The 15,784-nt window shown below is 42.9% G+C and overlaps 1 protein-coding gene across 1 annotated transcript in view; it reads left to right on the top strand.

Annotated features, from left to right (window-relative positions):
- The first annotated feature begins 1,612 nt into the window (after nt 1-1,612).
- The window catches only part of wnt4 (wingless-type MMTV integration site family, member 4), a 29,645-nt gene continuing 15,473 nt past the window's right edge, over nt 1,613-15,784 (top strand). The window contains exon 1 of the mRNA XM_006800179.3: nt 1,613-2,249. Coding sequence (XP_006800242.1) covers nt 2,173-2,249 — 77 coding nt within the window. The 5' untranslated portion in view covers nt 1,613-2,172. The remainder of the gene's footprint in view (nt 2,250-15,784) is intronic.

Genomic DNA, 15,784 nt, shown 5'->3' with positions numbered 1-15,784 from the left:
TCCTGAGGATGATATCATTATTAAACACTTAAATCTGCTTATAATTGAATTATATATAAACACACATATATAAGGTCAAATTATCTGTATTGTTATTTGTTTCTTATGTTCCAAATATATTTATTATATGTAAAGGTTTTCATACATTATATGTAAAGACATCCTTATTATATGTACAGTAAAGTTATTCATTGTTCTTTCACCTAGCGCATACTTTTTTATCTTTACTTTTATGTCCTTATATTTTTATATGTTAATAAATATGTAAGGTTTTGTTATTTTTTATTATATATGAGTTATAGCCCTACATTCAAATTAAAGTGAAGTATTGTGCTTTCTCTTAATTCTTACTTTTTTTTCTACGTCCAATTTTTTTTATACCTCTATCATATTACCTGCATCTTATATAATATATGTAAAGGATTTTACCGTATTATATGTATGTATCATTCCTTTACCGAGCCTTTACTTTCTCTGTTTATCCCTTTTATTGTCTGGATTTCCTCCCATGAGGCTGTCAATGAAGACATATAATTTACGATGTGTTTTATGCAGCACATTTACTGGATACATACTAACGCATATAAATGAAATAAATCTCGTTTTAGCTTAAATATAGTATATTTTCCAGGTGTAATTATACATATATTTATGCTCTTTATTTAAACAGTTATTTAAAAAGAAACAAACTTCTTGATGTTTTTGTTTACAGTATTTATTAATATGGGCTATCCTGGTAACAGCATTTGCTTATCCCCTCAGAGTTCCCCTCAATAACAAACTCTGTTTTATCACTTCATCCATATGAATAAATGTTCCGAACTAACCCACTGCCATGTTTCTTATGGCTGCAGCATCTTAACCAGAAATATTCTACGTGTTTGTGTATCTTTTTATGCACATTTCCGCCATAACTCACTCAGACGTGTTTGGCATATATGGAGTTTTGGGGATTTTCAGTGCATTTAAAAATCAAGCTCAGCGGTCAACTGAAGTGATGGTTCTGAATCGTGCACAATAAATAAGGCCGATTTGTTTGTAAGGTGATATTTTAATATTATTTACATAACAAAAGTCTTCCACTTCCTCTCCTCCTTCGCCAGGATCAGGTGAGTCATGTGGAGTCCTCAATAGTCCTGCGCGAGCCCAGAATGGCTGCCTCACCTTATTATCCTCCTACAACTTTTTCATCAATCAGTAGCGTGGAGCTGACATTTGTCATATTATTGGGATTTTCTGGTTTCAAATGCAGACATTTTGCAGCCAAGCTTTAAATAGACTGTTGACCGCAGAATATTTGGTTGAGTGTGTGACAGGGAGAGCGAGGCGCTGCCAAGAAGTGCGTGCGGTTTGAGGTGTGTGTGTGTGTGTGTGTGTGTGTTGGACAGGAGTGGAGGGTGGCTGGGGAGGGCATTAGTGAATGGCTGTGCTATTGCATCCTCCCAGGAGACCTCTAAAACACACACACACCATAGTACCTTAGCAGCGCATTAAACCCGCCTCCTTCATCCGCAAAAAACTCCCATCTCTCTGCCGTACCTCTATAACCTCGCGCCGCCCCTCAGCTAAAGTCAGTGCACACGCTCTCTCTTCTGCCAGACGCTCAAGGAGACGGCAGTGTGTGAGGAGGACCCGCGTGTATACGCGCGCGCGTGTGTGTGTATGTGTGTGTGTGCGCATGTCTCGGGGTAAGGTCGGAGATTCCCCAGCACGCTGACAGGAGAGCCCCGCTTGTCTGAGAGCGGCAGCCGGCAGCGGGTGATAAAGCTTCAAGTGAAGAAGAGCAGCGGGAGGAAGAAGAACCGGCGGAGAGCTGCTTCATCTTGGCTTTTAAACTTGACTGCTCCTCCACGCGCTCTCCCGGCGCAGAGAAGGAAAGCAAACAAGTTGATTCCGAAGAAGGGTCGATTCAGCCAAAGCTGCACTAGATCTTTTTTTTTAAGCATCCCTTTGAAGCCCCTCTCCCCGTCCCTTCTGAGCGCGCAGTGACAGAAGGAGGGACGGGAGAACCGGGCGGACGGACCCTGAAGCTGCGCGTCTTCCCCGGTGCAGGACCCATTGGATGCGGGATGATGGATTAACAGCCTAGGCTGTGCCGCTTGACGCACGACCCCCTTGTCCACCTCGGGATTATTTCGGCTCTCACTGACCCCCCCCTCCTTCCCTCTCGAGATGACCGAGGAATATGTTTTGCGGTGCGTCCTGATGCTCTGCTGCGCGCTTCTCTCGGCCAACGCGAGTAACTGGCTGTAAGTTGGACGTTCACATTTCTAAACCAGAATCCACAAATCTCCGCTCTTGTATTTCACCTGTGCTCCTGTTTTCCTCCTCATCTACACATCATCGTCTAACCCCCCACCCCGGCTCAGTGGGCGCACAGGTTAATGGTTAACCATCAGGCACACACTGTCTCTCTCTCACTTTCTCTCTTTCAGACTTAATAACTTACTAATATGGCTCTCTCCCCCCCCCCAAAAAAAAACCCACAAGTTGATTTTTTGGTCAGCTGTTTGTTTTGGAGTGATTGGAAGATAAATTGCATTTTGCGCAAAAAAGTTAAAGATTTTTGTCTATATAATGTAATTAACTGGTTTTAAAAAAATTTTAACATAAAGCCCAAGAGAAAAGTGGGCAAACTCAATGTGAGGCTCCTGTGTGCTGCTCTTATCAGCAGCAAAAAGTCAAATTAGGAGGGAGTTTTTGAATTCTTTTTTTTCTCTTTTGCAAAACTGAACAATTCCTCCTACTCTGAGAAACCAGACCAGGCATAAAGTAGATAAATAAATGCATATATAGATACAAAATAAAAGTCCCCTTTCTTTAACTTGTAGAGAAACTGCAGGTTTTTATTTGAAGTAAAGTACTCCCTTTTAAACCTTTTTAAATGAGTGAAATAAAATAGCAACTTCAATTTTGCAAACAAACACTAATGGCATGGGTGCGTGACTAAAGATAAGAAGTTCAGTGAGGTCACTAAAAGCAAAACATCAGTATCATGCATTTGTTTTCAAAAGGTGTAACACACGGCCCGACGCTGTAGCCGAAGCGCACCGTGCCACCTCTTCTTCTGGGGGCCGGTCGGTTGGGTCGCGTGTGTGTGCCTGCTCTGAAGGCAGCCTGTGGGAGGTGGATAGGTGGGTTTCTGCATTCCTCTGCAGGCTCCGCTCCATTTTCTACTGCCATTCATTCCACTCACCTTTAGCAAATTTACAAGCAGTGCTCATCATTCAGGGGGGACTGTTTCATTTCCCCCCCTCTTCCATAGAATCGAGGCTCTGTTGATATGAAGTCGAGCTGACAGAGAGCTATGTAGTGACTAATAACTACAGTATTCTCAAACTGTGGTTACTCACTTGACGATTTGTATTTTTATTTCCTCGTAGTAGGGAGAGTTATAGTAGCCTTCTGTGTCTACGTCAGGCTGGTGCTGCAGACGGCCTGACTGATATTGCTGACAGATTCATCAGAGTAAGTTAAATTAAAGCCCTGCCAAACAGCACTGCCTACCTTGAACTCTGTCACTGAGTACAGGGTAATTGTGCTGTTTGGGGCTGAAGGCGTGGTGACAGCAGCACACAGCAGGCATGTACAGGCAGGCTGCCGAGCTGCCAGTCTGCTCTGCAGGATTAAACTGTTGAGGAAAATCTGTGTGTGAGTCCTCCACGCTTCAGCAAGGGTCAGAGGATGAGAAGCAGTTTCAGCATTGCTGTTACTACAGCGGCTCTGAAACATGCAATAACTACACCTGTTGTGTAACAGAGCAGGTTACCACTGTATCTGATTGGACAGAAGACGGGAGTTGCATGCAATGTTATTTACTTATACTAGGATTTTGACATACAGTAGTCTTGATGTAGTCAGTTGACTTGTGTGGAAACATAAATTGTATATAGAAGATGGACATGGCATGAGTTTTGAACACGTATTCTGTGTGAAGCCAGCAGGGGGCGACTTCTGTAGTTGCAAAAAGCTGTATAGAACTCTGTGGTAAAACTATCTTCAGGTGTCTTGATCTGTGACCTCGTTAAACACTCTCCTGATGAGTTTATGATGTCAGCTGCACTTTTCAAGACCAAATATTACGCATTGTTCATGTTGTAAATTACAAGCAAAGTCAAAATAGGAGGATAAAACAGTATGGCCACTGGCTAATGATTCATCAATCAGATGTGGTTGTTTAACGCTGTAATGTGTTTGGTTTTGCAAAGCTGAGGGAAGACGAGTCTGACTGATGCCCACTAGTGTTGTTCAATAATGGCAAAAAGTAATTACCATTATTTTGCCCAATATTGTGTTTACTGTTTTTTTTTCTGGCCAAATCAGTGGATTTCTTCACATTTTTTTTAAAAGGGGGGATTTAAATGGGCTTCAATTATTAGTTAATAATTTAACTGAATGAATTAAATAAGTGTGAACTCAAGCAAACATTCCACAGCCTGGAGGGAAGTGTTTGGGCTTTAAAGGAGGGAGGAAAGCTGAAAGAGTTATATTAGCAGCTCATGATTATTCCTTTGACCAAATCTAAATCCAGTCACTACTTTTAGTTTTTGTTTTTATGTAAACAAAGCAGTGCCAAAATGCCCAAAGCAGTAGAGAAGCTTCAGATATCGAGATATATAGAAATATGCTTCAAAAGCAGACAAAACATAACAGAAGTTGAATGAGCATATTTGACCTTTAGTTTCAAATTATATGTATATTTCAATATAATCAACACGTATCATGCAATAATTCAAAAGTATTAGTCTTAATAGATACTAGAAGGGATGCAGACTAAATCCAAGGATGTGCGCCTACCGTTTTAATGTGTCTTATAACTCGACTTACTTAGAAATCTGGAAATAGAAACACTGAAAATCAGGGGTTTAAAGGGACATTACAAGGATTTAGTGATACACTTCCAAACAGTTCCAAACTCTTAGAAAAATTGAATTGGCAAAATCTAAAATACCCCGAAATTAACTCTGAGAATTAAGCTCTTCATGAGCTTGATCCTACGTTGCCCATAATGCAACTTGATAGTGTTGTTATCAGACCAGTCGACCTTTCCGGCCCAGTAAATACCCACACCTTTAAAACTACTTGGCCCCTGTTTGTAACAAAGGCACTTCAGAATAATGTATAATAATAATAACATAACAATGCTTTGTCTCCAAGCCAAAATAACCCTGATGTTATCACTATGACATAATTAGGATCGGGAATATGCTGAGTCATGCTCCTAAACTGAAATCCTGGAACACACACACACGCACACACACACACACACACACACACACACACACACACACACGCACGCACGCACGCACACACACACACACACACACACACACGCACACACACGCACACACACACACACACACGCACACACACGCACGCACGCACACACACACACACACACACACACGCACACACACGCACACACACACACACACACGCACGCACGCACACACACACACACACACACACACGCACACACACGCACACACACACACACACACACACACACGCACACGCACGCACACACACACACACACACACACACACACACACACACACACACACACGCACACACACACATGCCTGTTTCGTTTCTGATCCATAGCTAAAGATGACATCATGAAATCTAGCTAAAATTAGCCTTTGGTAAACTGCTGGGCATTTTCACTTTTATGAATTACGAGAACAAATCCATTCCTATAAAGTAATAATGTGCATGTTAGTTGATATTACAAAATAACTGAGTGAACTACAACTTCTGTTGAAGCAGTAAAGGCTAGTAGAGTCACACTGAATGCTGAGGCTGTGTTCCCGTATAGAGCTCTTAAAATCCTGACTGACGAGGAGGTTAAACTGCTCGTCACGCCTCTCAGCTGTTCTTACATCACGCTGAACCGCAGCCTGAACCGGGCTGTTTGTTTACTTCACCTGCAGCTCTCCGTGTCACCTTTAGCCCATCCACCAGGATGTGATCCGTTTGCCAGAACTCTGCGGCTGCTGAGTCACATTTAGTGTCCCGTTTGACAAGCAGGGATCTGAATGCTACTTTTCATTAATTTGTCTATCATCACCCTCCTCCTCCTCCTCCTCGGCTTCCTCTTACCCTGCACCGACTGGTTCTGCTGCGCCTGCCCGCTGCTCCTGGCCTTGTGGGTGTGTGTGTGTGTATGTGTGTGTGTCTTTGTGATTTTTGAACTTGAGTATGTGAGCTGGCATGTCCCCCAACAGTGGCACACGCTCAGTAATTACCACACTACACTGTGCAGGGGAATGGGAGCCACTTACATACGTGCGCATGCATGCACACACACACACACCTACACACACACACACACACACACACCTACACACACACACAGATGTATTCTCCATCTACACTTGGTATAAACACGTAATCTGTATGTGAATAACTGATCTGCATACAGGAAAAAGATGCATTAATGCAGATGTTTGTGCACCTGAGCACCATAAAGTGAGGCAGACCACAGGCTGAGGCGGTCAAGCTCCAGCTGCCTCATACCATAAACCAAAGCTAGGCTCTCAAAGGCACAGGAACTATCATCAGCCTCAGCTCTGCCCTGGAATAAAACCAGAGCTCATGCAGAATCATGTCATGATGTATAGAGTGTTTGCTGACAAGTAGTTCACTTAACTCCACCTCATTTATTTACATAATTAAAACTGTGGATAATAATCGAGATGACAAAAGCGAGAAAAAACGAATACCAATGAAAAGAATGTGATTAATCAGATAACGTATCCGGATACAGCTAATTAGCTTTTTGTTTTGTTTTTACCTGGGTACTAACAAAGGTTTGTGATCGTCTCAAAATTGCGCAACAGTGCTACAATTGTCAAACGAACTGCAGTAGAATCCAATATTGTTGTTTGACAGAGTGTAAACACAGAAATTAGCCACCTGTCTCCTCCCAGGACACTTTCCAGCTGACAGAGTCACCGACCCATCTTCCAATTAGGAACCTCAAAACTTCCATCGCTTTTCCTCCATCACTTTTACTGCTTTGGCTTTTAGTGAAATGTCCTAACCAGATGGATTTTGTGCAGAAATCCACGGCCACCAGATGATCAGACTTAGCTTTTCTTCTATAGATACCTTTGACTTGAGTGGGTGTTGTTGTATAGACGCCGTCCTGCTCATGATGACTTATAAAATCCCTGGTTAGCTTCTAACTTTTCCTCTAACAGGATCATCTGCAAAAATAATAAGGGAACACTCAATCATCAGAGTATAGACAGACAAAGCCAGCTAGACTTCAGGGTAAGGAAGCATAAACCACTGTGGATCCATTTCAGCTGCTTTGGTGCAAATCCTCGAGGATGACACTTCTACACGTGATGTTGCAGAAAGTTGTGCTGTGACTCCCAACACAGTGTCAAGACTATGGAGGAGAAAGCAGGAGATGGGTCATTGGATGAAAAGAGGCGGGGTTAACCCAATAGCAGGGCTGGTATTTGTTTGTGCAGCAAACAGGAGCAGACTCAAACTGTCAGGAACAGACTCACTGAAGGCGGCATAAGAGTTCAGCATCCTCAGATGGCGCCGTTGCTCACAGCATAGCACCGCACAGATCAATCGGCAAGACTCACTCAAGAACACCAGAACTGGCAGATCTGCCACTGGCACTCTGTTCTTGTCACAGATGAGACCATGCTCACACTGTCGGTGTAGTGGGCCCTGGACAACCCTGACCTCAAGTGGTCGGTATGTGTACGCAGTTCCTAGATGACGAAGATATTGACGCCACTGATTGCTCCTCAGGTTCCCCAAACCTGAATCTAACTTGCTGGTCCTAAAACATCATCCCTGACATTGTCTCAAGCTACAAGCACTGACAGGGACACCAGCAAAAAGCAAAGAAGAGAACGATCCATCAGACGAGGGAGCTGTCTTGTCTCCTTGCATCTGTCGTCACTATGATTTGCCCTAAAGCAGGTTAAGTGGATTGACATTAGTTTATTGTTCCAAAGTGGACAAATCAATATCCCTGAGTTTAACTGACTGTGTGTTATTATTGTTATTGAGCAGCGTTGTTTGCAAATATTGTAAGGATAACGTGCTAAACTGATGTCAAAGACGATTTAAAATAATTAATAACTGCAGCGGCAACAAAAAGATTACTTGACATTGGTCTGCGACAGATTCAGCAGTGTCTTCTTATTGTCTTGAATGGAAGTTAAAAGCAGGGCAAAGTGTTGGTTTTGTTTTCCAGTGTCTTTGTGTGTGAACACATAAGCGTACTGCGCGTCCTGGACGAGCATGGTAAGGTGATAAAGAGATGGCAGCTGATCAGTAGTCAGAGAAAGCCCTGCGGTACACACTGGCGCCTCACGCTGCTTTTCACACGCGCACTCTCTCTCACACACGCTCGCACATGTGGTAAATCAGTGGCATGTTATTTCGAGCCCTCTTGTCACCAGAGCGTGTGCAATTATCGTGGCACACTTGGAGCCACGGGATAACCAGCTTACAGCCGGTCCTGCTGGGGGCTGACGAGGAAACGCCGGCACCGCTGAAAGACAAGCAGCGCTGGCTGACCAACAGAGAGGTGCACGGGGCGTTTAGAAGACATAACACGCTTTCGGAGGTCTGGGGGGTCCTGGGGTGAGAACAGCTGACTGCATTTCTGCTTTTGTACTACAGCGTCTGCGATGCTCCTGTGAGGCAGGGATAGGAAATGTTCCAAAAAATATCTCAACCGTACGCAGATGCAGGACAGTCATAGGTGCAGACAAGTGTTCTTAAACAATGTAACACTGTAAATGGTGCCCGTGTTAATAGAATGAGTATCTTCAGTATCTTATTGTAGCGTTACAGTAGACGATACTAATGTTCATTTTATTGACAGTAAAAAAGCTCATAGCTAATGATTTCTCAAAGGCAAGAAACTCAGAAAGATCAAAATTTACAAAACTGACTTAATGTTTTATTCAAGATGACCCGAAACAAATGCATGAGACCCTAAACTACTGCGGGGTCTTTACCTCACAATATAAAGCATGCAAGGGGACTAATATTGTGATATTAGTCCCCGCTGCAAATAAAACTGAACTGAATATAAAGTTTTTTAAATCACTTGTTCATGGGATTCTCTGTATAAGTATAAAGTAGGTTATTCTATAGAGTAGTGTTAACTTGGTAGCAGAAAAGGTGAGAAGAACCATGCTAACCACATGCACGGGGACTTCTTTATATATCCAGTGTTATGTACAATACTTGGGTTAAGTGCACATGTGTTAACTGTGTAAACAGTAAGCAGGAGCGGTAAATGGTGCAAGTCCTAACCTGCCTGCTCCGCATGAAGGATGTCATTCTCACGAGCCAGCTTATCTCCTTATCTATCCAACCTGAATGTGAAAATTAAAAAAAAAAATCATAAAAAGGTCTTTGACACTGTGGAAAAAGGCATTAATAATTGAACTATTCGGACACAATCCTATTCTATCCTCTTTATTCCAGTTTCTTAGGTACACTGGTACAACTGGTTGTTACCTCAAACATCTAATCAAATCAACATGGTAGAAACTCAGTGCATTCAGGCGTGGCCAAGATGACCTGCTGATGTTGAAATGAGCATCTGAACGGGCAAGAAAGGTGATATAAGTGACTTTGAGCATGGCATGGCTGTTAGTGCCAGGTGGGCTGCTCTGAGTATTTCAGAACCTGGAATTTTGCAATCTTACCATCTCCAGGACCACAAAAGAGAAAATAACTGGTGAGCTGCAGTTCTTCTGGTGAAGTTTCTTTGTTGATGCCAGAAGTCAAAGGAGAATGGTCCGGCTGCTTCAAGCTGATAGGAATGCAACACTAACTGAATAACCACTCGTTATAACCAGGCTATGCAAAACAGCACCTGGTAACACACAACGACGAACGTCGATGCAGATGAGCTACAGCAACAGAAGACCACACAAGTTGCAATTCCTGTCGGCTAAGAACCAGAAACTGAGGGCAAAGTCAGACAACAGCAGACTGGAAAAACTGGAAAATGAACCAAGCGACGTGACAGCATGGATCCATCCTGGAGGATCTCAGGTGGTGTAATGGTGTAGAGGATATTTTCTTGGCACATTGGACAGCTCAGTACCAAATGAGCCTGCCTGACTATTGTTGCTGACCATGTCCATCCCTTTATAACCACAGTGTACACACTTTCTGGCAGCTGCTTCCAGCAGGACAATACACCCTGTCACAAAGGTCAAATCACATCCATGCTGTCATGACAACATGGACCAAAATCTCTGATGAGCAATCTGCTGAAAATGTACCCTGAAAAATTAAGACTGAAAGCAAAGGGGATCCAAACTAAGTGTCTAATGACTTCCAACCATAAGGCCCCCTTCCCACTCTGAATTGGATAAATGGAAGATGATTGTATATCTTGGGGTTATAATAGCTGCAGTCAGATTATTGATCGCTTTTCTTCTATGTACATTCTAGCCACATCTGGCTCTTTCTAGCCCATGTTAGCTTATGTCTTGGTTTATTAACTGATATTCTTCCTGATTGAAAGGCAGCGGTTTTCAACAACTAAACTCAGTTAATTAATGTCTTCAGGTAAGGTGCATCATGCTAAACAAACACGGCTCAAGACAAACACACATTTACTTAAATTTCTCTGGAAGTGCATGAGAGCATTTAAGTGCAGCTTAAGAAAGTGACACATTGTGGTCGTGTCCAAATTCATGGGCTGCATCCTCCTGAGGACCCGGCCTTTGCCCTCTACGTGGGCCGGGTCCTCAGAAGGTCGGGTAGACTGGAAGTAAACGGCTGGGGAAATTGGACAGTCTAGCCTTCTGATTAGCGTCACCGCTGTCTCGGTGGAGTTTAATAAACTCGGCCGTCTGCTCCTTGCTATCTAGAATATAACAGGACACTGGTGTAAATTCTCGACCGTCTCACAATTTTGTTTAATCAGTTTTCTGTTTGACGTTTAGTCAGCTGTGTAAAACCCAAGGAGGAACCCACCAGGGGGATTAATAAAGTTTTATTTTATCTAATCTAATAACTTTAATCTCAGCCAAACCGATTTACTCACGAACAAACAAAACACTGAAAAAAGCCCAACAATAACATTTTTAGGTTGTCTAAGTGACTTATATATTACGTTTAACCCGAGCAGCGAAAGTCCGCGGTGATCTGAAAATGATGTACCGTTGTGCCGTTCTCGGTGGCTTCATTGACCCTCGAGCTCCCGGCTTGCTATCGAGCTGGTGGGTAGCAGACGTCTCCGAAAACGTCGAAGCACTTTTGCAAATATGAGGTGTCTTGATAAACCGAGCATATATTTGATGTTTATACAGCTACTTTCTCGCCTGAAAATATGTTAAAAGTTTATTTTGTGACCCAGAAAGATTAGTAAGAGTAATTTTAAAACTTAGTAGCGGCCGCCATTGTTGGAAACTGGAGTTTGGCTGGGCGGCGATATGAATTCTGGGATATGGTGGGCCACGAAGGACACATCCGACCCATCCTTCAAATTCAGGGAAAAAGAGGACGCATTTGTCGGCTGCATTCGGAGGAGTCTACGGATTTGGACAGCCTTCGGCGCGTCGCTGTGACGTAATCGGTCTACAAATGCGTCCTCAGGAGGATGCAGCCCATGAATTTGGACACGACCATGTTGTTGTTGTTCTTCAATGTGATTGTCTTTGATCAACTTGTGGTTAAAAGTCCGGAAATTATTTTTATTACTCCCTGGATGCTTGTTTCTTTGATTGAAGCATGCAGCAGGCCCTACACTGATGGGCAGAGCCTGGCTTCTTCATTTACATCCAACCACAGTTTCAGGAGATAGCTCCACTGTGGTTGTGAGCGCTGCTACGGCTAACCTCTGGATTAGCTTGAATGTGATCTTCCTACAGGTTGTCTGAATGGGTTACCATTCAAATATATGCAATATGCTTGCATACAGGAGTGTAGGATGGACACTGGCTCAGTGCTATTTAAAGAAGATGATTTTTTAAATGTGCCATCCACCAATTTTGTTTCTGCCTCTATTTGTCAGCTTTTAAGGAAATCGACACCAGCATACTTTGACTACTAGCTTTATCACCCGAATGAGAGAATTTTGACCGACAAATAGAGACTTGCTTGCTCACAAGCTGATATCATCATGCATGCCTATCATCTTTGTCCTAAACCCAGCTACACAAAACCATCCAGTTAGCTGGCTAATGTTACCTAAACAGAAACGGCCACAGGTACATGTCACAGGAATCAGACACGGCCAAGTCCTGCATTTAGAAATAATCAGCTGTTCACAGCTATTGTTTCCCGCACACACACACACACACACACACACACACACACACACACACACACACACAGTAATTGGCTCGTAGCCTTTTGAGGCTACCAGGCAGGAGGTTAATTTCATGGCTTTTACTGCTTCTTTCTCCAAACGTGTGTGAAAATGTGTTTTTGTGTGCAAGTGTGTGAGGGTTGTGGGGTTGGCAGAGCATGTTATTTTTAGGGGGAAATGAGCAGCTCTAGTGGAGCCACCAGCATATAAATACACCAAGACAAACGTAGAGGCGCGCAGACACACACACACACACACACAGCTGCAGAGCAAACTGTAGACCGTGCATTAATTGAACTCATCAGACTGTTTGACCTCTCACCTTTTAACACTTTAATCTTTTATCACTTAACCATCTCCCTGCCTCACAGCCACTTTTCCTTCTCTTGCCTTCACCGTCTGACCTTAAACGATTCCCTCTGAGCTTTTTTCCATCCTCCCCTCCTTATCTCTCATTCTTTCCACTGAAGGTACTGTCTCTCTCCCCTACTTTTATTTTTTGTGCGGGTGTCACAAGGACGTTTTGAGTATTATGTCTCAAATGAATACAACACCCGACACATCCACCAAACAACACCGACACCAGCTTCTTAAACCAGCTACTGCATGTCAGCGGTGTTGACATGCAGAGAGAGATATCATGCATGCGATGAGGGCTTATAAGAAAACAAAACAAAAAAAAAACTAATTTAGCGGGTCATTTTTAGTGATGAGGTGCTTCTACTTTTTGCTTCTCTTTATTTTAAGCCCATTTCCTAACGATGCTTTGCCATTATAAATGCAGATATGATCCTGCTTAATTAGATTATATAATAAAAGAGGAGTGAAGAAAAAGCATTAACCGCATATATAATTGAGCAAATGCTGTGCTATCCCAAAACATTTTACATTCTGCCATTCCTAACACATATTTACATTTAAGGCATTTTTTTTAGTTTATATATTTCAATTCAATTCAATTCAATTTATTTATATAGCGCCAAATCACAACAAAAGTCGCCTCAAGGCGCTTCATAGATACAGAGAAAAACCCAACAATCATATGACCCCCTATGAGCAGCACTTGGGCGACAGTGGGAAGGAAAAACTCCCTTTTAACAGGAAGAAACCTCCAGCAGAACCAGGCTCAGGGAGGGGCGGGGCCATCTGCTGCGACCAGTTGGGGTGAGAGAAGGAAGACAGGATAAAAGACATGCTGTGGAAGAGAGACAGAGATTAATAAATTATATTTTCTTTTTAACTTGAGATAAACATGTCTCACCCATTACCCTGGGTAAACAGATATAATATTTTTTAAATATATAATAAAAAAATATCTAATAAAAGAAGTAAACCTGTGTGTAGGTGGAGTGAAGTGATCAGAATACTTACTGTGAAGCCATTCGCTGCACTCAGATGTCATTTTTCTTCTTTTCTTTGGGCCATACACGCTTGGCAATTTTGGCCATCCGCGGGTTTGAATCAAAAAGCAACTGGCTGGCTTCAAACGTGAAATAGAAATGTCATGCAGATGTACTGCCAGAGACAGAAGGAGCAATGTAAAAAGTATAAAAACACTGAAGTTCTGCTTTTAAGCAGTTTCAAGCTGCAGTCATACAGTGCAAACAGACACCTGCTGAACGGTGCTAAAAAACGACTAAAATAATATAGCTTCATTCACCAAAACTGAGGCACAGTTTGTACCAACAGTACACTGTGGCGACCGTGGCGCTGGGGGTTGGGAAGCGCATCTGTAACCGGAAGTTTGCCGGGCTCTCTGTCCTGGTTGTTGTGTCCTTGGGCAAGACACTTCACCTACCGCCTACTGGTGTTGGCCAGTTGCCACTTGGAAACACTCAAATAACAAAATAAAATAAAATTTTAAAAAAAAGTTATTTTTTACTGATCGTGGTGTAAAAACGCCTGCTGCAAAACCAGTCAGCATGAATGTGGTTTCTGGAAACTGGGTTATAAAACACTGTGCAAGCGCAACGTCACTGCGTCGATTTGACAAAGTGGATTATGCAGGTTCCTTCACACGCTGGATATAAAGTATTTATATCGTGCATATATTTGGAGACAGAAAATGTTTGAATATCTTGATTATCTCCATGTGGCATACACTGATACCTTCGTTAGGGATTTTTAAATGTTATCAGTCATGAGTCAATCATTTTTGCACTTCCATATAAGGTCAGCTGTAACCCTATTACAGTTGGATATGTGGACAAGAAGCCTCTACCACTGCCAGAGTGTTTTCCAAATACTAATTTGTACAGGCACATGTACAACACTGGCTGTTCACAGCAGCGTAAAGCCATCAGGAAGTTTAGAAGCTAGAGAGTTTAGTACTGTGTTGATGCTCAGTGTGGGAAGGTGGCTTAAGCCAAACTGAGAGAATAGTGCCCTCTACAGGTCAGTATCTGCTTTACATGCTGTGTGAAACACTGCAGAGGGCACACTGAGGGTTAGCTGGGGCCACTTGTTTTTGAATGTATACTGCCCTCATGTTCTCCACCAGCCGTGCTCATTGTAAAAGTTTATTATTTCATTTGCTTTTACTGCGCTGCTGAAAAATGTCCGTCAGTGCGTGTTGACTGTAACTGGTAGTAGGCTTGTCTCAGCTCTTGTAAAACAAGCACACAGTCCCTCGGCAAAAAAGACTCTTTTCTTGCAGCGCTCCTCCTCGCACTTCCCATTTATGCTATATTTACCGGTCACTGTGTACCTCTGCTGTGTGTTCAGTACTGGAAAGTCAAACATGAGGATATTTTCATATAAATACACACTGGAGACGATGGCGGTGCAGAGAGTGTGCTGCAGTTTGGAAGCATTTGTGTCATTTTGTGTGAAGAGACTGACTGAAGCACAGATCACAGCTTCTACCCCAGCTCTCTCTTGTCTGCAGGTTCTCTTCCTTTTGGCTCTCTTTTTATTTCTGGGGTGAGAAGAGAGACTTTTGAAAGGAGAGAGGTCAAATCTAGCACCGAGCAGGGGTGTTTCTGTGCACTCTGTCCAGGTACTCTGGCTCCTTCCTGCAGTCCAAAGACTCACAGTCAGAAGGGTTAGGTTAACTGGTCATCCTACACTCCCCTCTCTCTCTTTCTAATCTATATATTTGATACAGGAAGAGAGCAAAGAAGAGAGAAAGTCTTGCATTTGCACTTAGTTTACCTCAGCTGGTTCTCTTCAAGGTACTTGCTGATTCTGATCATTTGTCTGTACTGATATCTCATATAGCCACTACAGTCTGTACCAACAAAGTTCATACGTACCAACATATCCTGGTTTGGACTCGGGTACTTCCTGGTGGCATTGGTGTAGGGTGTGTGTGTGTGTGTGTGTGTGTGTGTGTGTGTGTGTGTGTGTGTGTGTGTGTGTGTGTGTGTGTGTGTGTGTGTGTGCCCTTGAAAGCATGATGGTAGTTTTGGTACAAAATATATCTATCTCACATCTGAGCCAAACAAGGAAGTTTTGCTTTT

This window comes from Neolamprologus brichardi, chromosome 5 (assembly GCF_056152115.1).
Source record: "Neolamprologus brichardi isolate AB-2024 chromosome 5, ASM5615211v1, whole genome shotgun sequence".
NCBI classification, from domain to species: domain Eukaryota; kingdom Metazoa; phylum Chordata; class Actinopteri; order Cichliformes; family Cichlidae; genus Neolamprologus; species Neolamprologus brichardi.
Note: the sequence above shows the minus strand (reverse complement) of the source record. Positions and strands in the feature narration are given on the sequence as shown.